The sequence below is a fragment of the Xyrauchen texanus genome, chromosome 9 (genome assembly GCF_025860055.1).
Source record: "Xyrauchen texanus isolate HMW12.3.18 chromosome 9, RBS_HiC_50CHRs, whole genome shotgun sequence".
NCBI lineage: Eukaryota > Metazoa > Chordata > Actinopteri > Cypriniformes > Catostomidae > Xyrauchen > Xyrauchen texanus.
Genome location: NC_068284.1, coordinates 23,865,612 through 23,890,457, shown reverse-complemented (window position 1 = coordinate 23,890,457; position 24,846 = coordinate 23,865,612). Strand labels below are relative to the sequence as shown.

The 24,846-nt window shown below is 37.9% G+C and overlaps 1 protein-coding gene across 2 annotated transcripts in view; it reads right to left on the bottom strand.

Annotated features, from left to right (window-relative positions):
• LOC127648939 (fibronectin type III domain-containing protein 3B-like) overlaps window positions 1–24,846 on the bottom strand; it is a 241,630-nt gene that overhangs the window by 172,033 nt on the left and 44,751 nt on the right. For both annotated transcript variants that reach the window (XM_052133779.1, XM_052133780.1), the window contains exons 2-3: window positions 9,684–9,831; window positions 2,420–2,495 (exon numbers count right to left, since the gene is read on the bottom strand). In XM_052133779.1, coding sequence (XP_051989739.1) covers window positions 2,420–2,495; window positions 9,684–9,803 — 196 coding nt within the window. In that variant the 5' untranslated portion in view covers window positions 9,804–9,831. The remainder of the gene's footprint in view (window positions 1–2,419; window positions 2,496–9,683; window positions 9,832–24,846) is intronic.

The window sequence follows — 24,846 nt, the reverse complement described above, 5'->3', positions numbered from 1 at the left end:
AGAATACAATGGATGAAAGTGAGTATTGAAGGAAGCATGATGACAGATATTAAGATAAAAGGTAAACATGATATTCAACTGGAGGTAACAGAAGGCTTTGAGCGCACAGATTTTTTTTCGGGCAACGGACCAGGATGTGATGTCTCGTGGGAGGGCTTCTGGTGTAAATAATACATCACAACTAACAAATAATATTATATTTAAAATTTTAAAGAGCCCATATTATGCTAATTTATAATTTCAAGATTTTATTTTGGGGGTCTACTAGAATAAGTTTACATGATTTAATGTTAAAAAAACACATAATTTTTCTCATACTGTACATTTCTGCTAAACCTATTTTCATCCTCTGACTCAAATGCTCTGATTTAGGTCCTGCCTCTTTAAAGTACCCCTTTCCAAAAAGCTCAGTCTGCTCTGCTTGGTCAGCTGGCCTAGTCTGTTGTGATTGGTCAACCGCATAGAGCGTGTGTCGAAAATGTAGCGCCCCTTACCATAACTGAAACGAGTTTCAGGCTTCCTTAAAAGCTGTAAACACTGTTGTAACTCTGGTTACAATTGCATCGGTTTTTGCCGTACCAGTTTGAGTCAGAATCTGATAATGAAAGTTTGGAAGAACAAGCTGATCGACCTGAATCACCTTCGCAAGCACGACTTGAGCAGTACATTTCACAGTGGTAAGTTTTAATCATGTAGCTTTCTTACAAGTACACTGTTGATTATTGTCAACCTAACAAAGCTTCAAGTAAAAGGCACGTAGTGCTGGAATGGGTGTAGCCAAACTTCATGAATGTTAAAAATATATTTTTACTGCAAAACAAGACTGATTAATAAAATATTTTGTAGTGTCGTGGAGGATCCGAAATAAGGGCTGTATAAGCTGATTAACACACAAAGACACACTGAACTAAAATGTTTAAAGCCAGTGCTCTGGCTGTTGGATTCTGCAGGCCAAAGATGGGGCAAGTGCCTCCTACCTGTGGTACATATTGCTGCCAAGGTTCCTGAAGAGCCCTGACTCATACAGATGGGCACTTATCTCAACAGAGTGCCTTTCAACCAGACAGTGGCCCCATTCACCCTGCCCTCCATCCATTTCAAGCTAACATTAATATTTAATGTTACACCAGATGAACAAGGCTGATGCCATTGATGAAAGTGTTACATTATAAATATCTTAAGTAATTTCTAGGCTAACCTGTTCTTTGAAATCAATGGTGAACCTCAAATATATATGGACCAATGACCAACCAACTTGTGGTGGAATGAAGGACATAGGTGCTCAAAGGGCTCCAGCAGACACCAATAAGAGCTAATATCCATACATTAAATATGTATACCTGCCCTGATAGCAGTTCGGTCTTCATATATGACACAACAAAATATACTGTATATAAGTGCTTTCAACAATATCCAAAGACAAAAACACCAAGTCTCTTTGGGGTGTAGTGGTTAAGGCCCAGGGCTGGTGACGAAAGGTTGTTGGCTTAGTAGCCACAAGATCTGTTCCATGGGCCATTACAAAAAAGCCCTTGATCAAGGCACTTAACCCCACGTTACTCCAAGTGGGATTGTCCCTGCCTGCAATAAGGCCTGGTAGCATACCGTACATTCATGTCTCCCATTAACAAGAAAGTTACTTTTTACTACCACAAATTAAATTCTGGTATTTCAAGAGGGCAGTATGCAGGACAATTCTCCAACTTTTTTATATATGTCTTTAGTGTGGATCTGTTCAGAGAACTCAACCACAGCCAGGGTAAATAATACGTCTTGTCCATCATTAATTAGCTGCAAAGACATTAAATGTTACAGGAGAGGGATAATGAGACAAAGAGTCTTTGTAATCTGAAATTCTTTTCCCTGCCTTTCACATCCCCAGAAGCATGCCAGTCTTTGCCTCTCATCGGGTTACACCAGCTCCAAATCCAATAACAAAACAGCAGAATGCCTCAATTCGTGCTGAAATTGCATGCTCAAAAGAAAACACCACACCTCACATCATTTAACAATTTCAGAAACAATAAATTCATTTGACTGCACAGTCTGAGAATCATACCACTGTTGAAAAGACCAGCACCAGCTTAACCAGCAAGACTTCCATGGTCGACCAGCTTCACAAGGACTGGTTGACCAGAATTTCTTCTGCCTCAGGGCTCAGAAATACTTTGCTTTTGAGCAATGAATTTTCCATGGTTTTTTTTGTAGTTCATTATTACTGGATAAAGAAATGTTTTCAAACAGAGGACACATTTCTAGAAAAACTGAGGTTTTCCATGACAGTGGCTCCAAACCATTGCTAACCAGCATAAACCAGCCTAGACCATCATGAAAAATTATTTTTAGTTTAAGCTGGTCTTTTCAACAGGGAGGCTACTGGTTGCGTTTCACTGAGCTTGAGACAGGAAGTATGTCATACCTTGAATGCATTGAAGAGAACCGTCCTCTGCTCTAATGGTGAAGGTCTCTCCAGGGTTGACTTGCACGAGGATCACCTGTGACACATGTGAAACCAGGCATTAGACATGCTTTAAAATGAAAACTTCTAAGCAAGACCAGTGTGCCAAAAGTTTTGTTAGCAAACACAATCCAAGACAGTAAAAACAAGTTTCTTAAAATATCCTTACATGCATGTATCCACAACGTATAAAATGAGCCATGGAACATTTGAACCAGAAACACTGAACTATAGTGACCACAACAGCCAAGAACGATGATGTAACCAGATGTTGAAATTTTCTTGACAAAGAGACCACTTGCACAAATGCACACCAAAATGAAAAATCGTACAATGTCTAAACACACAACTCTACCACTCTGACATCTTCTCATCCAGGCTGCTTACCATCATGTTATCAGCACACAGGTTGTTGAGAGTGCAAACGTGCCTATAGATGTGAAAAAGTTGACCTGCCATGTTGCACAAGCCCTAAGTATATGTGAGCAGTGTGCATAAGGCAGGGTCTCTTCACAGCCCTGAACCTGATGGTCGTGTGTCAGGCGGACCTCCCATCTCTCTGCTTCAGCCCTGGAGATCTGGGCACCTACTTCCTCCTTTACGCACACATACACACACACACTGTCTGCTGTTGCCGATTCTGTTGCTATGGGAACGCCGGCGTGCACTGAAGAGTCAAACTGGATTTCCAGAGGAAAAAAGCTTGTGTTCTCTCTCTCTCTCTCTCTTTCTCTCTCTCGCTCTCTCTCTCTCTCTCTCACACCCTTCCCTTCTCTAAATCTTCCTCCCCAGCACCCAGCTAATGCAGATAAAGGACTTCCCTAACACACAGACACGTAACACCAGCAGAACACAAATGTACACTTGCACAACCTTACGCAAACATGCCACCTTTGCATATCAGACCGAGACGGACTAAAAACAAAATGTGTCCCCAATAAAATGTGTTTAATAGTTAAATGAGGATGGCAGGTAGACACCTGTGACTGAGAACACTCTGAATTCCCCTATGACGTTCACAGGCCTGACAACCACAACAAGACCAGGAAAATTTTACGTGTCGGGACAAAATTACAATTTTTAAAGTATTCTGATACTATCAATATTCTAGGGCCATTAATGTATATACTTAGCGAAATTTTTTCACATTTAACAAAAAGAGATTGATAAACACTCAAAGAAAGTGTTTAAGCACATGAAACTTGCTGCAAGAAATCTTTGATTTTGCAACATTTACACCACACTGTTTTTTTCCCTAAACTAAAAAACAGAGGTTTCTAATGTTAATGGATTAGTGCGGACATGGTCTTAGATCAAGTTAAGTATGTAGGTCTAGTATGCTTGTTTTTGTTATTGTAAACGTGTTCATACAGATTGTCATACAGCTAGACTGCAAAGATTTTCATGTAATGATAAATATTCTGAAACTAAGGAACACTATCCCTTTGCATCATGTTTTTTTACAGACAGTGACGTACATATACTCTATACTACTTCTGTTGCTCTGCAGTTAAGTAAATCAGGAAGTTCAGCACTTGTTGCTCAAAGCACCGAATTCCAGTGAAGATTACTTTATTTTGCGCTTTGCGACTAAACATTTATATATTTTGCAACTGGCAGGTAAAGGTTTAGATTTTCCTCACCAGTGAATTAATATTCATATTATACCTACTGTACTTAGAAGGTGCCCTGTATAATTTACAGCATTAGCTGGGAGAGAATTATAATTAAAATAAACCCATGAATTGATATCGAATCAAAATTAAATAAAAAGCTTGTGAATCCGAATTGAATCGTGAAATCTGTATCAATGCCCAGCCCTAATCGATATCATATCACTGCATCTCTCCTGACTCGCATCCCTGAAATCCACATATGCCTGACAGAGAAGAGTGGACATGAACTTGGCAGAATTCAAAGCACTTAACCTTCACTATCTGCAGCCTTTTTCCTTTTCTCTCGAGGGTCTTAGCCTCTTTCCGCTCTGGCCGGAGAAAACACGGTTGGCATGCTGTATCTGCAGCACCTGGAGCAGTGATCAGAACAGACTGATCCGCTCTGATAGTGCAGATCTACAGAGAGATGTGTGAGGGAAAGGTGAGCCATGCCTGAGGGCTAAGAGTGCTCCCTGAATGTCTGATGTAAGACAACTAGAATGTTCCTCATTGTTATGTTTAACTCAGATTATAGGCCAATGTTCTGACCAGATGAACGCAAGGTTCAGAGAATTGAATGGTTGAGTATGTTTGACGTTTTTGTCTTTTTTAGAAATGAGTGAGGAACAGCCTAAATGTCAGTTGAATTACATGGTCATCAATTTTTAAATGTTATCTCTCGAACTTCTGCTGAACTTATGACTTCCCCTCAGCACACTATGAACCCAGAGAAAACTCTTTTTGAACTTGAAATGAACCCTTTACTTGCTCAGCTAAAAGTTGTAATTGCTGTGCCACTAGCATGAGTAAACGGAATAGCAAAGGAAGCAGTTTCTGGGACATTCTGCCTTTCTTCCATTAGTCGTTTAAACATTGTACTAACCCAAATATTGGTTGAGCCAATGTTGCAGAGTTGTGTTGGTTTGGATGCTCCAACAAACAGAGCAATATTTTGATAGAGTCACAGAGTCACAATGTTTATACTTTTCATGGAAATCAATCAATGTATGACTTACTTATCCTTGTGCGACCCCACGTACACGTGTGGACGCTGTATTTTGGCTTCGCTATACGCTTAATTTAATTTAATTTGAATTGACTGATCTCAGTTCAGGAAACTCTGAGCTGTCAGTAAAGGGTTAAACTATTGACATACAAAGTCGTGTGACAAAACAACATGATCACAATGGAGTTTGTCTTTGGGAGAAACAGTAACAAAACTAAATTTGGTAAGAAACCTAATTAAGTTTTTACGTCGAAACCTTTTTGAGTCAAAAGATTAGTCTCTAGTTTCATCTGATATGCCATTTTTTAAATTTGAGTGATTTATCACAAAACGCTACGCTGCTAAACACAATGTACACAAATGTGTACTTCAGCGCATTCTTTCCTTTGAAAGCCTATATTTACTGTGCATTTATATACTGAGAAACAATGGGTTCATCCAAAAGCTGAAAATGTTGCTTTCAGAGGCAATTAATGATCCATTACTCTGAAAACTTGGCCATGAAATAACCATCTCCACAGAATCTCAATCACTAAAGGCATCAAAGGCAAAAAAAAAAAAAGACAACACAAAAGTACAGGAATAAAAGTGAGAGAGGAAAATCCAGATTATTAAAAGAGATTGTCTAATTGCTCAAACGCCACTTTAGCATGTTCCATCCTATTAAGCTTTATGAGCAGACTTGTTCTCATTATTGACAAAATTACGGTTTAATTAAGTTTCACCAGTGGACCTACTATAAATATTTCATTCAATTAAATCTGATTCCAGAAGGAAAGTCTAAAAATCCCGCTACAGTCTGTGCGCGCGCTCTGGAAACAGCCAGCACGTCACCATGCTCACATAACTGTGATGAAATGGCAAAAGAAAACGTTAAAAAAAAATGTACGTTATATTATTGACTTTAAATTATATTTTGCCAATTCAGTGCCTATTAAAATTTATTAGTGAAAATGTCCTTACTATGCTGCTGAAGTGTACAAGCAACGTTTTCACGCCGTACATGTTACTTTTCTCAGTGCTGGGCTGGATGGAACAATAACAGTAGTTTGTGTTTACTGAATAGGGCATTTTCTCTCATTAATGTTTTATTTTTTTTGTTAAATCACCACTTAATGACAAGTTTTAAGAGCAAAATTAGATTTTCAATATATCAATAACTTTTATTACTTCAAAAGAAAATGCAAATATTTAAGTTTGCAAGGAATAAAAAAATAGGACCCGATGAAATATATATATTTATTTTTCCCAATTCTGCTTTGTTTTCCCAAATTCTGGTTTCCATTTTATTTTCTTCTGAATTCCATGTTTAAAAGCTTTTTTTAATAAAAAAATATGACTAATCAAATGAATTCATAAAGAGTTCATCAAATGAAATTATTTAACAAATAAAGTGCTTCAATAACATCTTCACAGATGAATCGTAAACAGTTTTTGCTAAATAATGGGAGCATAATAGAGAATCACTTTATAAATTAAAAGCATCCAGTACATTCAGTACAACAGCACACATGCTTGTGAAATTTGCTAAAATATAATTATTCCTAATATAATATTAATAATGAGAATATTAATATTATTAAAATTAAGCTAAAATATTTCCTATGCAGTAGTATTATTTTTTTTTGCCATAATTTCTTCAATTTCATCAGTCCATTTAAACCAAACTTTTACTTTGATGGATCATTGTGTCAGTTTCTGTGTCTGTTTGATGGAAACTTCACACTTCTGGATAAGCAATTCACTATGTGGTCGTTTGATTGTTACCCTGTAAGAGGCTGCAATTTCATTAAATAAATAGTCTGTAATGCGCTGTGCACTTCGCATTAAATGAGCGTTTCACTTTCTGTAATCTAATACACAGATTACAGATGTCATTGTGTGATGTTTTTAGTGTGTCAACACCTTCACACATCACTTTGGAGCATACAATACAAGAGAACTGGATATTTCTTAAATGAAATCGCAGGCTGCTGTGGTTTAATAATCAGACTAGGACACATGTACAACACATTTACAAGATCAACGGAAGATTTAGTGACAATGCAGTACTGGCCCGAAAGGGAGAAACTCACAGTGGCCTCGGGCCAGCTGGTCATCCTTACTGTTAAACCACGTTAATAAATGTTTAATTAAGCATATATAACTCTCACTTTAGATTAAGTCATGCAAATTGCTTAGCTAGACATCATTAGTAAGTGCTTTATTATGACCTTTATTAAGCATTAATTGATTTTATAGTAAGTGTACCTAAAACATTAATATGTACATTAGGCAGAAATGTGTATCCTATTCATTACATATGTAATATCTTTATTAACTATGAATTTATGCTTTCTTATTATTCTCAAACACTTCTTTACCACTGTTTTGCATCAACTAAAATACATCAGTTAGGTATGCAAACAAGTATGTTGTTTACTAAGGATAAAAAACCATGATCAAACTGCCTATATATTAACTAATTAAACAATAATAAATCATTTGCTAAAGTGAATAGAAACAAATAACATACTATTTATTTATAGCTTATTAATGTATTAATAATGAAGGAACCATAATTTATAAATTATCAATTACATTTACATTTATTCATTTGGCAGATGCTTTTATCCAAAGCGACTTACAAAAGAGGAAAACATAAGCGAATCAACTATAAACTATAAACTAAAGCTTTACAAATACGTTAACCCATGTAGTTATTATAAAGAGTTTCAGTATAATTTTATTTGAGCATAGTGGACAGTGATTGGATGATGCTGGCTATTGCTTTGAATCAGAATTAATAATGATCATTTTTTATGTAACGTCTGTAACATCTCAAAAACATGAACCACCAACAATCCTGGAAACATAAACAATTTGATTAAAAAAATGACTTTCTATAGCTTGGTATCATTTCAAATTTCACAACTTAGTCTTGCTGTCAACTTACACTCACCTAAAGGATTATTAGGAACACCATACTAATACTGTGTTTGACCCCCTTTCGCCTTCAGAACTGCCTTAATTCTACGTGGCATTGATTCAACAAGGTGCTGAAAGCATTCTTTAGAAATGTTGACCCATATTGATAGGATAGCATCTTGCAGTTGATGGAGATTTGTGGGATGCACATCCAGGGCACGAAGCTCCCATTCCACCACATCCCAAAGATGCTCTATTGGGTTGAGATCTGGTGACTGTGGGGGCCATTTTAGTACAGTGAACTCATTGTCATGTTCAAGAAACCAATTTGAAATGATTCAAGCTTTGTGACATGGTGCATTATCCTGCTGGAAGTGCCATCAGAGGAGGGGTACATGGTGGCCATAAAGGGATGGACATGGTCAGAAACAATGCTCAGGTAGGCCGTGGCATTTAAACAATGCCCAATTGGCACTAAGGGGCCTAAAATGTGCCAAGAAAACATCCCCCACACCATTACACCACCACCACCAGCCTGCACAGTGGTAACAAGGCATGATGGATCCATGTTCTCATTCTGTTTACGCCAAATTCTGACTCTACCATCTGAATGTCTCAACAGAAATCGAGACTCATCAGACCAGGCAACATTTTTCCAGTCTTCAACTGTCCAATTTTGGTGAGCTCTTGCAAATTGTAGCCTCTTTTTCCTATTTGTAGTGGAGATGAGTGGTACCCGGTGGGGTCTCCTGCTGTTGTAGCCCATCCGCCTCAAGGTTGTGCATGTTGTGGCTTCACAAATGCTTTGCTGCATACCTCGGTTGTAACGAGTGGTTATTTCAGGCAAAGTTGCTCTTCTATCAGCTTGAATCAGTCGGCCCATTCTCCTCTGACCTCTAGCATCAACAAGGCATTTTCAGCCCACAGGACTGCCACATACTGGATGTTTTTCCCTTTTCACACCATTCTTTGTAAACCCTAGAAATGGTTGTGCGTGAAAATCCCAGTAACTGAGCAGATTGTGAAATACTCAGACCGGCCCGTCTGGCACCAACAACCATGCCACGCTCAAAATTGCTTAAATCACCTTTCTTTCCCATTCTGACATTCAGTTTGGAGTTCAGGAGATTGTCTTGACCAGGACCACACCCCTAAATGCATTGAAGCAACTGCCATGTCATTGGTTGATTAGATAATTGCATTAATGAGAAATTGAACAGGTGTTCCTAATAATCCTTTAGGTGAGTGTATATTGCTATCAATTTAGGAAAACAGTTTGCTTTATAATTGTTTTTTAGGAAAACTATTTTAATAACTGAACTTCTACACTCCCCAAAATCTTTTTCTTTAATCTGAATGATCTAAATATCCTTAAAACAAGACAACTTCACCGGATAAGCAACATTGTGCAAGACTTTTAGACTTGTTTTCCAAGAATGCATCTTGAAAGTAAGTGTATTTGTCTTGTGACACAGGCAGAATATTTGTACTTGTACACCAATATTCAAGATACATTCTGACAACAAATAAAAATTTCTTCCATATTTTTGCTTACCCGGTGAATTTATCTTAAGGGTCTTTAGACATTTTCACTGAATAAACAAGACAGATGCTCTTGAGACTCTGAGACAGTGTGCGGTGTAGCGTTCACCCTCACCTGTTGTGATCCATCCCCATTAACATTAATCATGTGAGGCATCATGGTCACCTCCCCGTTCAATAGTGGTGGTGGCAGGTCCAGCGGAATCTGGTCTGTCATCATCATTGTGACGTACATTCATGGAGAACTTTCCTGGACAGCCTATCTGTGAGGATACAGAGCGAGAAAGAAACACTGTCACCGAACGGAAAAATAAACAAGCTCAACAAAAGACTGCAAGAGAGCTGCACAATAATTTTAGATGATCTCAAACTCAAACACACCCTCTCTGTGTGACTTTTTTTGTTCTGTGAGGGAAGTGGACGTGTTCATTTATGCAAGATGGTTTCACAATACATTTCTGATGTTGCAGTGTCTGAGCTAAAGCATGAATGGATGGAAAATGCAAAAAACTGCAAATAAAAAGAATTTTCTTAATCAGTATGTTTGTCTTATTTTATGACAAGATAAATTCACCTGCAAAACAATGTAAGCAAGCTTTGTGTTTGTTTTCAGAGTATGCATTAACTGAAAAACAAGTGAAAAAAAACAAAACATGCCAGTTCCACAAGACAAAATACACTGATACATTCTCTGGAAGACTTATTCTTATTATTATATTTCTAAAGCAGTTTTGCTCATCAAGATGTTTCAACATTTTAACTTGCAATCAAGACAAGAGAGGATTTTTTGAAGATGAAGAAAATTATTTTTTTCATAGCAGAATCTCACCACGGTGATTCAGCAGGCAACTGAAGCCAACTTTAAACCACAGCAGTGTCATTGTGAGCTGGCCAACCTAAAGAAAATTCTCCTAAATGAAAAGTGTGTGTAACTGACATGAAAGTGTGCTCTCACCCCCTCAGAGTTTGAGCTTTGCAACATGTAGAGCGTGCATGAGTAAACTCTGCTGAGTGATTTCATCACTAACAATGAACTCAGCTTTGATAAAAGATCATTTACACAAGCCAGTAATAATCCCGCTCATTAGTGCTGCGTGACTGTTGTCTAACGGAGGAGAAAGGGTTTGGGGAAAAAGTGGACTGAGTCACCAATGGAGGGTGGAGTGAAGAAATAGATGCACAACTTTTTCCATTTCGGACACAATGCCACCCAATGGCAACACAAACACGCTTTTAAACAGTGTCATAGCTCAAGTCATTCCATGTAAAGAGGCACAACACATGTGGCAGAGCCCACAGAACCGGGAGGTAACCCCCTCGATGCTTCCATCCCCTCCTCTCTCACATCCTCAGGCAGCCACAGCCCATAATGTAGAGAAACAGAGTAACCTCTTTTCTTTCCCAGTGCTGTATACATATATTCTCCCTAGAATTCAAATGGACTGCACAAGGTTTGTGTTCTGCACCACCGAGTGAAGCCTGGAGAACTCAAGCAAGAGATTTGTGCTATCCTATCTCTTAAGCACACTGCTGTGCCCTGTGGACTTAATTCATGCCAGGCATAAGCATGTTTCAGGAAGCATATTTAGTGCTTTTAACCTATTTTTATTTTTGTACTTAAAATAAATGTAAAAGTTGAAAATTTGAATACTTCACTTATAATCATCTCAAGTAAAAGTCCTATGATGTGAAAATTGTACTCAAGTACTATAACAAGAGTAGTTGTAATTTGTTACTCTTCACCTCTGCACACTTCTCCTAAACAATTCATACAACTTGAGGCATCATTAATGTCCATAACACAAAGAATGTGGAACTTAAGCTCAATCGACAGCATTTGTGGCATAATTATTTTAAAAATTGCACAAAAAAAAATTACATTTTGACTTGTCCCTCCTTTTATGGCACAAGATGTAAACAATATCGGTGCTAACATGATTTAAGTGTGATAAGTGTAATAACCTTTTCCATGTAAAGTTATAGTCAATTTTACAACTTCGGTGCACTACAACGTAATGCTGTAAACCCTGTAATCCTGGTAATTTAGTAATCCGCTGGAAAAAAATTTTTCACTTTATGTTAGTACTATTATAAATTTATAAGCTTCACATTTCTGCCTTTAAAAAAGCATAAATTAAGTGAGGCACTTACGTACAATGGAAGTGAAATGGGGCAAATTTTTGGAGCATTTAAAGAAGGGACAAGTCAAAATAATAATTTTTATTAGCTATATCAACACATCACCACAAATGCTATCAACTGAGCTTAACTTGTACTGAACACAGACTGTTCCTTTAATATTTAGGGTTAGGGGGGGTTTTAAAACATAAATCTACAGCTCTTATTTGACAGCTGTTGCTCCTTGTCAAATGAGAGGTGAAAATCCAGCTGAAGACATTATAAATGTTTGTGGACACCAGCAGTGTGGAAATCTGATTCCTTCCCCTTGCTGTGGTCCAGCCATGCTTCCTCTGTCTGCTATTGTATCTCCCTTCTTCTCGTCCTTCCTCTGTTTGACTTTCCATCCATCATTCAGTACCTTGAGCTCTCCTCAAGCTCTATGTTTATGCAGAGCATCAGTTGAGATTGACATGGCAAAACAAGGATTCACAGATTAAACAGATGTGACCTCCTATGCCCAGTCACTATCCCGTCCCTCTCTTATGATGCTGGCTCTAAGACACATGTCTCTAATTGCAGAGTGTGGCTCTGGCCTGAGAATCTAGGAAGATCAATCAGGAATGATGGGCCATCTCTGCATCTGGTATTCCAGCAGGACCTTTACAACAACACTGACATTACTACATTATGAGCAGTTTGATATTACAAGAGAAAAGATCACAATGTTTTACCTCATGATACTGTATTGATATTGTAACATTAAGAATCTATTTAAAGTAGCATTTTTCAGAGGGGGGATTAAAAGATTTTTGGGGTTAATTAAATGACCACCAGAGACCCAAAGCAAATGTGTGAGAAGAACAAAGGTAGCATTAACATTACAAACACTCAATACTTCCATTTAACCAAGATGCAAACTTGGAATGAGCTAAGAATAGTCTGTGTAGTCTTTAACATATTTAATTTGCAAGGAAGCCTTTGCATATCCTCTGTAAAACTAGACTGCAAATGTTTTGTGTAATGATAATGCTGGAACCCATGAACTCCCTTTATGTTGCTTTTAACTGACACTGCTCAACACTTCTAAAGCTCTATGACTGAGTATAGCAGGACATTCAGCACTTTTCGCACACAGCACCAAAGTCCAATGAAAATGAATTAGAAATAAGTTAGTAAAAGATTGCAAAATATCTCGATACACAAAAGAAAGAATTATATATTGAAAATCCTTGCCGGTTCTCACTTCAAGCAAAGTAAAACAAAAAACATACAGAAAGTGACAAAAAGAAATAAAAAAGGTGAACATCTCAAAGATAATGATGTAGGGTTTAAGACAGCAGGTTAGAATAGATGGATAGAAAAGCTGGCTTCTGAAAGTGTCATAATTTTAAACAGGTACTGTGAATTGCACCATCATAGACTAAAGAATGAAAAGGAAGAGAGGAAGAAAGAGAGCGACAGACAGACAGCCGGCCACACACAGCGACAAACCCTACAGCTAACAAGAAATAATGAATGACCTTTCAAAAGCCATCAAGCCACAGTCCCAAAGAGCTGAGGACCGATGCAAGAAGAGAGATGGAGGGAAAAAGGCAAAACAGAGAAAGCAAAAAGAAAGAAGTTGAGCGGTTAGGATGAGATTAGCCCAGACGAGTGGCCCGTGCTGTGCTGCTTTGATGCCTGGATCCCTCCTGCTTAAGCATCTAATGGGGCCTATGCTAAGCTTCTGTCTCTCACCCAGAAAGCTATAATTATGATTTCCATTGAAACCAAAGCCTGCATTTATTTAGGATTTGTCCAACTTACAATGGAAACTTACAATGAGATGGTTATGGGTTGTGAAAGCTTAATGGCTGTGTTAACAGAAAGGTTGGCTTAATATTTCATACACTTTTGGAGCCATTTTTATCTGTTTATTTGAAGTGTTTCATTTTGCTCTGGCTTTAGTGTGCTCACCGTCATTTCCATGGATTTACATTGTGAAGGCTGTTCCGACTGTGCTCGCAGCAAAAATCCTTGAGGTTTCCTCTTCTAAAGAATGACTGATTAATAAGGAGCCGATTTCAAAATACGATAAAAAGTTCAATTGAAAAATGTTTTCAAGGATAGACTGTAACAATCGGCTTGTTCACTGAGGCTGAGGGAAGTGGTGGGATGAGAGACAGCCTTGTGTGAAGAGGCAAGAATTGCTGCTGGAAGCGAAAACTGAGGACTGCCTCTTGAATCTAACGGAGGATGTAAAAGATGATAATTCACAGAGGTGTCACCTCATCTGCCTGCCTGGGCTAAAAAAGACCAGCTGAGCTTACACCCAGAGGCCTGATTCTGCGAAACCATCTTTCCATTTAACTTCCATTCGTATCCGACTTTTTATTAGGAACACCTGTACACCTATTTATTCATGTGATTATCAAATCAGCCAATCATGTGGCAGCAGTGCAATGCATAAAATCATGCAGATATGGGTCAGTGGCTTCAGTTACAGTTCATATAAACAATTGGAATGGGGAAAAAATTTGATCTCTGTGATTTCGAATGTGGCATGATTGTTGGTGCCAGATGTGCTGGTTTGAGTATTTCTGTAACTGCTGATCTCCTGGGATTTTCACACACAACTGTCTAGTGCAAGGGTACTCAATATGTGGACTCCGGTCCAGATCCGAACTGAAGGACAATACAATCTGGACTGAGATCTAAATCTTTGTGAAAGTTATCTGACACCTGGCGAAGTGATTGTGTAAGCATACATGTATACGCGCGGAGCGGGAATAAAGTGCACTAAGCACTAGTGGGAATAAAGCGTGTACAACGCAATGCGATTATTCCGCTGAACGCACTTTTATTCATACACTCCATGCATTGCCTCTATCCCCAATAAAGATGTGCAGCATAAAGCCTAATTTACTGTACATAGTTGCAGGTGCGTTTATTTTAACAACATTATCGGAGACAGATACTGGCATCTTTTGCTTAAACACACTGCAGAAAACAAAAATGAAGCAAAGTGAAACTATCTTCATCTGTCTGATGTGTGATTCAGATGGTTCAGCTAAACCAGGGTTGTGTCAGGACAAGTTTAAGTGACCCCTTTAAACTATGATGTTTTGTTTTGTGTCTAAATAAAGCTTTATTAATCAGCATGTTTCATAATAAACCGATTTTTGCTCAAATTTTGTGAAAATTAATCAGATGTCATCATGGCATGGGTGGCAAGGAAAGTCTATTTATACTAATACGTCTATTTATTTATACTAATCTGTCTATTTATGCAAATAGTATTTTAATGCTTCACTGTTGTTATGTACATTGTATGTTAGTTTGTTTGATAGTAGATTCTCACTTTAAGGAAAATATAAAAATGGTCCATTTTGGTCCAGACTTTTCTATTTTTATAAAAAAAAAGAAGGAAAAATAATTCAGGGGACACCTCCGAACCCCCATACATTGTTTTTTTTAATCTGTCAAAAGGCCTCCTATGTCCCATATATTCTGAATGTAAAAATTTATAAACACAAAAACTGGACTGTTGATCTTATCTTTCAACATTCATATCCAAATGCTCTCGACTGATGAAGTCTTGATCAAATATTTAAATCTTTTGGTAGAAGATCCCCCAGACCCCAATCTCTGGGCCCCCAATGTCCTCATCCCTGCCCAGTTTTGAAGAGACTATCGTGAGCAGAATAGTATCTTAGAATGCTCAATACGTCGAACCTTGAAGAGGATGGGCTAAAACATTAGAAGACAATGTTGGGCACTTTATAAGGACTATAGTGTTCCTAGTAAAGAATATATATTTATATATATATATAGAATATATAAAAAAGTACACTCTTAAGTTCAACATCTGCTGATGTGGATAATCTTGTAAAGGTTAAATGTCATTAGATTAACCTCAAATCACAAACATAAAGATTAGAAGTCAACCAAAGTGGGTTTCCAGTAATGATGAGAATCGTAGGGAATTTAACGATTCCGATTCCTCTGAACGATTCTGGTTCTTTAAGTGTTCAATAATAATTTTATTAGTACTTTGATAAATAAATACTTGGAAATAAATAGTCATCATAAATTCTAAATTCAAATATAACGAATTTAAGATAAAAATGCACATCCGAATGCTAAATTTTGCATTCAAAGATGTCTGTCTAGCATACATATTTGGAGTGAACAACCTCTTGGGTGGAGGTCTTTGGCTGTTGCTCTGTCTGGTGTCTAGCTCTTTTATCAACATCTCACTTTTAGCATTAGGGATGTACATACAACTGGATTTAATGAAAAACACTGTGGTACCTCCAGTATTATAAAGCTTGAGTCCATGGTACACCGGTATAGGCTACTGTGCTACACTAACTTTGCATAGAACTGTCTGTTTAAGCATTTCTTCTCTCATTTACATTTTTTTAACTATGATTTGAGAATATTAAGTGGCTTAACTGATTTATCATTTCATTTTATCATTGAATGCATTTTTTTGCTATAACACGGTGCTGTTTGTTTTAAATTGATTCAGTACACCATATTGTGGTGTACTGAATCAGATGTCTTGCAGCTACCTTTTCCCCTACCTGAAAATGTAATTAGAATTTTGAAGTAAAAAAAAGTTTTTCAGCCCTCTTGAAAGCCCTACTCTGCAGTTGCCTAATGATGAGATTATTTCAAATATTAACAGAACACAGTTGTTTACACAGCCTTTAGCAAAACATCTTATACATTTATAAAACACCACAAAAATTACAACAAAACTCATAATGTTGATCTTTTAATATGCAATGTCATATTCACAACCATTCAGTAATTACTCTTGGTAAATTGTAAAAAGTCTCACATGTCGGACATACAGAAAAAATTGTCTTGCCGTTCACAAGACTGTATTAATATCTGTGAAAAAATGCACAATCAGGAACAACTAACAGAAGTGAAAGTTGTGAAAATTGTTTTGTTCCATTCTTTCTTTTTTTTTAAAGATCTAACTAGTTTTTACTAAGAAAACTTAGCCAAAAAAATCATAGTTTTCAGTAACTGATTCCCATTGACTTACACAACATTTACTAAAAAGTACTTGAATTTGAACTTCAATTAATCTGCCAAGCGGATCAAATATAGATAATCTCAAAATGTTAAATAGCAATGTATTAATCATCCTGGCCATTAACCTGTCTACCACTAATACACATGTATGCATGCTGGTTCTACAACTTGGTCTATGATTGAATGTGTAAATGAGATTCAGGCCTTCTGGCTGCATATTGTGTTCATTACCTCATTTTAACAGTAATTTCCCTCCTCAACTCCAAAACAAGAAAGCACCTCTGTTTGCAGAACTCGTTTTCTTGCCTGACACACACGTGTTGACCAACACATGCAAACCCACACAGTTCATGCCATGGGCTGACAGCACAGCACCTTGTCCAAAACAAACTGTTATTTTAGGGGACTGATGGGCCCCATCATTATCCTTTTACTTGCCTTCTATTCTCCTTAAATTCTTCTACTGCTCCTCCTCCAGCTCTCCTCTACCAAGTATTTTTTTTTTTTTTTAACTGGCCTCAAATAAACTAAATCAAACCAACTCAATCAAACCAGTTGGCACTAACAACCCTCATTAAAGCTGTTGAGAAACAACCTCTGATTAAATCCATAAACATGCAACTTTGTTTAATCTGCTTCCACAACACTGAGTCCCCAAGCTTCATATCTCCGATTGGTATTTAGATTTAAGGAAGATGAAAACCACACCGGTTGCCTTGGGAATGGTACCCTTTTCACCCTTAAGGTGCAGTCACACTATGCTGGTCTTCCATGCTGGTCTTGGATTGTTCATGTTGGTTAGTGCTGGTTTTGTGCTAGACTGGCAGGTGAACCACCAAAGCAATTGGTTCACCAGCAAAACTTAGCTGGTAGAGATGGTCAACCAATATGTTTTTTCTCACATGCACATTTTTCTCACATTTTCAAGTTTGGTGAACTCTGACCTTTGAATTTTCTAAATTAAAAGATGTTAGACCAATAGATGGACAAGCCTGAAGAAAAGCTGGCTTTTAAAGAGACTGTTTGAGTGTTTGTGTGGGTGTGTCTTAGTGGCTGAAAGGGGGTTTGTGCTTTGAGGGAGGTGAGAAATCTTCTTGCCGTGGGCAACTTGAACTGTTGGTGGTCCACAACTCCCTTACCCCCAGCATCAAAACCCACTAACGGCATATAAATGTTTTATTTTTCCTTGTGTGGAATGATATTATGCTCATTTCTTCCTTATATCCATCAGTGGAATACAGGGTCCTAGGTAATGTGTGTGAAACAGTTTAGCGTTGTTGCTAAGGGCTTCACTGGACTGTTGTGTTGTGTTTTTCTGTGTCTACCTATGTCTTTCCTTCTCTCTTGCTATGGTCTCCCTGTGGTGCACAGACTCTTTCTCCAGACCTTGCGGTGAAAGCCTAAGCAGGTTTGCAGAAATATAAAGGAAAGGCATTTTTGAATGAAGGAGCAGGGGATTTTTGAATGAAGGGCAGTGCTTTGACTAACCCGATATGAATATCTGGCTCACATTCAGAACAAAACACACAGAGCCACTTCCTGTTCTAAAGTCAAGAGTCTGCTCCGAGTGGACTCTTAATGTCTGAATGCCATTGCATTTAATACACAATATCAAACCAAGTGGCATCTGCAGTCAAATGATGCTAGAGATTATCTCAAAACTAACTCAACTTTTCTGAGCCATTTATTCAGTTACTTTTTAACCAACGGATGTATAAAGCCAGTTCCCATCAAGTCAGGGTCAGAAATTAACAACAAGCCGCAAATGCGGATACGATTTCTATTTGGCTATTTAGGATTTTCGAAGTGTCACCCGCCAGTCTGATGGTTGATTTTTCCTTTCTATTAATGTCTTTGTCAGCTTTTAAAAGTAATGTTCCAGTTTTGTCCTCAAGGGGTTCTGTTGGACAACGGTCAGCAAGGTTGCAGGTGTTTAGAAAGAATGGCCTTTAGCTAGTTTCTGGCTAAGAAAGCCTCAGTTAGCAAATCTAGAAGCAAGTTAAGGGCAATGTTCAGGACTATTCATGCCATCATGAAGGAAAGACCACTCTCAGATTTTAAGTGGATGTGAGAGTAAATTTACATTTCCACTGTTGACCTGTTGGCCTCCATCCTATGCCGTTTTTTATTCAGTCCGTACACACATGCGCACTCTTCAAACACCGATCAGAATGCAGCTTCTGTTTTCATGGTCATATTAAGCCATTTTGGAGGAGAAGCCTAGGTGTGTCAAACCACTTTCTCCTAATCCCTTAAACAGTGTAAGGAAATCAACATTCTCATTAACATGACATTTCAGAACGCACCTTTCTGCAAAAACTCTGAAATAACAATTCTTAAGTGCATGTAAACATGGTCAGTGTTTATCAGCACTGCAACACTACTATTGATTCAACAGCACGATACATAAAGTGTGACCAGTGTATTTCGATTCCCAAACATATGCCTCTTTTGAGCCAGTTCTTTTAAATCTACAGAGCGAAAGATAATGCGGAACCAGTGTAATCCGATCCCCAAACAAATGACTCTTTGAGCCAGATCTTTTTTAGAGAATCAACCACTACAATGCTACCAGTGATAACTGACTGCTGAGCGAATGATTCTTGAGCCAGCTCTTGTTAGTAAATGGAGAAGACTTATTCATAAGTCAGAGCCGACTGAATAAATCTGACTGGTTATTTTGAGTGAGTCAATTAATTAAAAGAACTGTTACCGTGTTATAAGAAGCTCACTTTTCAACATTGATATACTATTTTTTATTTTTCTCTCATGTCTGTCAAATCCACTTTTAAAATGCAATAAAATAACAAAAAAGAAATTGGCCTGCAAAAGATCTGTCTGGCTGGCTGGTCATTTTTTAGGGCTGGTTGGCTAAAAAGTTAATTTCAGACCCTGCCTCAAGTTCACTCAGGTATACTAGCAGAGTAACCACAGGAGTAGTTCATCACATTAACTGTTCCACTAAGCTTGACAAACAGAACGTGTCCAAATGCTTTGTCTTAATTTTGAATAATATATGTATACAATTTAAAACCTAACAAATCTCTTTTAGCAAAATGATCTACGTAAGGCATTTGACACACTGAACCATAATATAATTTGATCTAAACTATCACACTTTAATCTGTCAGCTGATGTAATAAAATGGATTGAATCTTATTTGACTAAGAGAAAACAGTGCACTCGGGTTGAGATTGTTCTTAAGAGATTGTTCAACTGGGGTCCCTCAGGGGTCTATACTTGGGCCCCTACCCAGTTTGTACTTGGACGAGCTTCCACATGTCTGTCCGGATGTTCATACTCAAATGTATGCAGACGATACTGTGAATTATGTACATGCCAAAACTAGTGAACAGGTGGTGCTCAAGCTATCATCTGCAAGGAATAAAAACTGCTTACACAGAGCTGTCTTCCTTTAAAATGTTCAGAAAATAGCATGTATGTTTTTTACCAAGACAAAAAAGGTAGAAGTCCAACCCGAGAAAATAGAGAAAAAATACAAATTGTACCAGATTTTAAATACTTTGGATTTAAGGCTCACATTTGACATTTGAAAAACATATAAAAAAAAAAAGTTAGTGCAGTTACATTTAATGTAATACATTTTACACTTATACTGAATCAACTTTCAACAGATTAACAGATTAAAGTATTTGATAAATATAGTCAAATTCTCATTTTTCTTACTGTATCACATCGTGGTCACAAGAAGGAAAAACTAGCCTTAGACCTTTACAAAGTTTATACAAACAGGCACTAAAATAATTGATAAAAAACAAATACATATCATCAATGTCATATAATTACAAAGGATAATTTTTTTAAATTTTGTTTTTTTAATATTTGTTGCCTAATGTACAAAATTATTAACAACCTTGCTCCACAACCTTTGAAAGAATTTGTGTCATTGGGCTTGGAAAACACAAGACAAACTAGAGCCTACTTAAGAGGAGATTGTGAATTGCAATACAGAGCCTTGGATTTTGGTAGTCCATCTTTCTCTATAAGAGCTGTTAATATTTGGAATACTTTACCAACTAACCTAAGACAATGTCCTACTCTTGCACAATTTAAGTTACATCAGAAAATACAGTTAAAGACAAGCCAAATTTTGCGGACATTGAATAATTTATAATCTGGTCATTTGTAATCATAATTTTGAGCAGTTTTTAATTTAGTAGCTCATTTAATCATGTAATGTTAATTTTTATTGTTATTAGTACTGTATTTCTACTTTGGGTGTTATGTTTTTGTCTGCTGTCTTTTGACTAATGTTTTAACAATGCTTTTGTAATTAATTTTTTCTGCTCAGGGACTACAGATGAAATTTAGCTCTGTAGATAATTCTGGGACAGTCCGTCCATTGTCCCTGTTAAATAAACTTCTAAATAAAAAAATGTATAAAAAATGTTTTGTGTGCAAACTGTGTGTCATCTCTTTAAATGTCACATGGTTTGATATTTGGATATAAAAAGACATTACAAATGTTTCAGTGCTAGGGCCACCTTACATATTACGCATGCATATATGCCTACACTGTACTCAGCCAATTCACATGGTGGGTGATTTGACACAGCAGTTCGGTCCAGCAAAAAAAAAGAAAAAATTGGTCATGCACACCCTGACTTTCCTGTTTCCTGTCAGCCTGGCGGAAAGGGCCAGCTGTGGGTCATGATTGCACAACCAACCACGCTAACACAACTCATCTGGAGCCTAATGAATTTAGAAGCTCTCACGAACACACACACATTTCAACTGATGTACAATGAATTATGCCAACACTACACATCCAAATGTTATCCTGGGACCACACAACTCACAAACAACCTCATCACATGATACAAAGTGTGGACTAGCCCCATCCACAACATTCTTCTCCCACAGTATGATGCGCACATAAAAATGAACAGAGACATGGAAGGTTCCAGATTCCAATAATGGAACACAATGTTCTGGAACTATTCAGTGGTTTGGAGCTTCAGGAACTTGTCACAGGTGATAAAGAAATCCTTAGACCTTACGGTCGGTAAGGGTTTTATACAACACAGCTGTCTGAGTGTGTATGGAAGCACAACATGTCTGTGTCTCTGGTTAAGCTGTAACAAGTTAAGAGATGTGTGGGCTGGAAGGCTAGGCAAATATGGCAGCTCCCACTTTTATTTATGCATAAATATCACACAGACTAATTAAATTCTGGGCAGTCTGGGCAGCGAGGCGTGCAGTACAGCCAGTCTCCATCTCTTTCACTCTGTCTGTCTCTCTCTCCCTTATTTGTCCAGTGCCTCCTGTCACATGCCAGCCAGCTTTCTTAGTTTAGATGGGCACAAAAATGGGAACATAGGAAAATAAACAAACATTGAGGGAATGGTCAGACGGACACTGTACCACAAATTGTTCCCTTTTGGCCTAGTACAAGGCTCAATGCAGGTGACCCTTTTGGAAAGGGTCTGTTCGGACTAATTCCCAGCTTGTGGAATGCAAACAATTGAGCTGGGGTGCAACGAGAAAGCTGGTTCTGTGAACCATCTGTAACTAAAAGCACAACATTGTTCTCATTAGACCAAACTGAAAGACACAGGGGTGTTATCTTGCTTTGTAAAGCTCTGCAGCTGCTTTGGACAAGGCATGCCTCCACATTAAAATACTTCCAAGCTTGTTTATGCTGGTTTTGTGCTGATCTAGCTGGTGCACCAGTAGAAAATGCTGGTGAACCAACATGGTCTTCCCAAGAAGTTGGTTGGCCAAGGGAGGCTTGCTGGTTAAGCTAGTTTATAAGCTTGGCAGAGGCACTAGCAGAACAGCAAACCATGCCAAGGACACAATATATGCTGGTGACCATCCACGCAAGTGTTTTCAGCAGGGATTTGAATTCTTGTTATGGCATTCATTTTGGAAAAAGATATGTAACCTTGTGGCGGTTTATCGTGGCGATCGTGGAATTACTGCAGAAAGTTTTGCAGAGCATTTGTTACAGTTTATTTGCTTGGGTTCTCTGACTGCCTGCAGCTCTCTCCTTCAGGAAGGAACTCAGACAGCCTCAAGCGACTGTACATGTGCACACCCTCAATGGCTGCTTCTCATTTCTGAAAAGTTGTATCCCCATTTTCTTTTCTTGCTTCAAGGAAGTAGGAGCAAGGAAATGAGGATGCATAATTTAAGAAATGTAAGCCAAGCTTATGTCGCTCTATGAGGATTATTTCAACATCTCTGCACCTTGTTATGTTGTTTTGGGACTGCTTTTAATAGGGATCATCTGTTGTAGGTAACAACATGCTATTTCCCATACTCTGTTTATGTTCAGTTGAGCTACATCGCAATTTGATCACACTCAATCAAGCTTATAAATGTGGTCATGTAATGCAACTTTAAAAAGTATCACCTAATAAGTCATGCACTATAGTAAGTGTTTTGATGAAAGCATTGTGTGAGAAACCGGGTGAAAAGTATTTACTCTACCATTTTACATGTTATTTGAGTGAAAGGGAATAAAAAGCATTGTTTTGCACCTCTAGTGTTCATATCACCAGGAAACTGCAATGCATATGTACAACAAGCTGTTCCTACAGGATCCTGTGATCCCGTTTACACCTGGTATTGCAATGCGTCTCGAGTGATCCAATCACATGTGGTCAGGTGAGACACACAGCTGTTTGCACCTTGTCGCTAAATACGTCTCCGGTGACCACTTGTGTTTGGATTTAGAGGGACGTCTCGGTTTCATGACGACACACATCAATTACTACGTCAGTGTGTTACTGCATGATTTTAAAGCGCAAGACATTCAGAAAAGACAAAGCACTGAAAAAATTACTTTGTTTCTCTCAGATGCAGCTGAAATGCACAAATGCAACATTAAGCAGTTTTCCGTTATTTTATTGGATTCCCTGTATTAACTTGAGCTTCAGACATTTGTGCTTCTCAGCAGTCTCGCTGCATGTTGATATTGGACACACTGAAGAAGATCATTAAAGTTATCATGCTTGTGTATGTATCAGCTTTTTCACATTTTCTGATCGGATGGATATTTACTATTAAAGCCACTTGTTTAATCACTTGTTAGAGCGCAGTGATTGATTGACAGGTGAGAATTGGCTTTTAGTTTGCGCTCTGTCTTTGCAGTTGAGAGAGGCTGTCTTACTTTATGATTGTTGTTGGGAGTCCAACCCATGCAGGACAAAATAAGAGAAGGTTGTGTGCTTTTTCTTAAGTTGGACAAGTGCAAATCAGTTATTTTTTATTTGCGGTGGAGTGCAGTGCAGTGCAGTGCAGTGCATTCAGCAGTGGTGCAGCGCTGCTGATAAACAGCTGTCCAGGAAACACTGGTGTGTACAGTACATGGATGAGATAAGTAGACCGTACAGTGTGCAATCACACAGATGACAGAATTGCATATACCCATCAACTATTTCATGAGACGTCTCAGGTTATTTAACACAGACAGAATAAACCATCAACTATTTCTTGAGAATTCTCAGGTTATTCAACACATATGATTGTGTGTTGGGGTTCTGGCATCAGAGTGAGAATGCTAACAGGCTGAAACAGCTCATCAAAAGGCTATTTGTCACTGGGTCTGACCAAGACTCACTGGAGGGAGTGGGTGTGAGGAGAATATAATGAACAGCGTCTGTCATCCTCTTATGCTCAGCATGCTTGTTTAAGAGAATGTCCAGATTCAGGATGATTCAACCACGGTGTAACAGGGAGCACTACAGATGGTCATTCCTGCCAACAGCTCAATAACTCTTCCACAGTGTGCACAGGCTAATACAGATTATATATGTGCTGTATTCTCAGAATTAATGTTGTCACGGAACCAAAATTTCAGTAGTCATTTCCAGTGAAATTTCATGGTTCTCTATACCAATTTTGGAACCAAAGCATAAATATGCTATGACAATGTGCTATTGTACACACCTGTTTAGCCGATTTCAAAAGTTACATTTCAAATGTAAATAATAAATATGCATGATTATGAAATGCATTAAAAGAAATGCATGATTCCTTCAAGTGTTTTTCCATCAAGGATGCATTGCTTAAGTGTTTTTAAGTAGCACTCTACTGAAATCTTTTTATTCTTTCCCAAATCATGTTTTCCTTTTTGCTATTATTTTCCAGAACTCCAT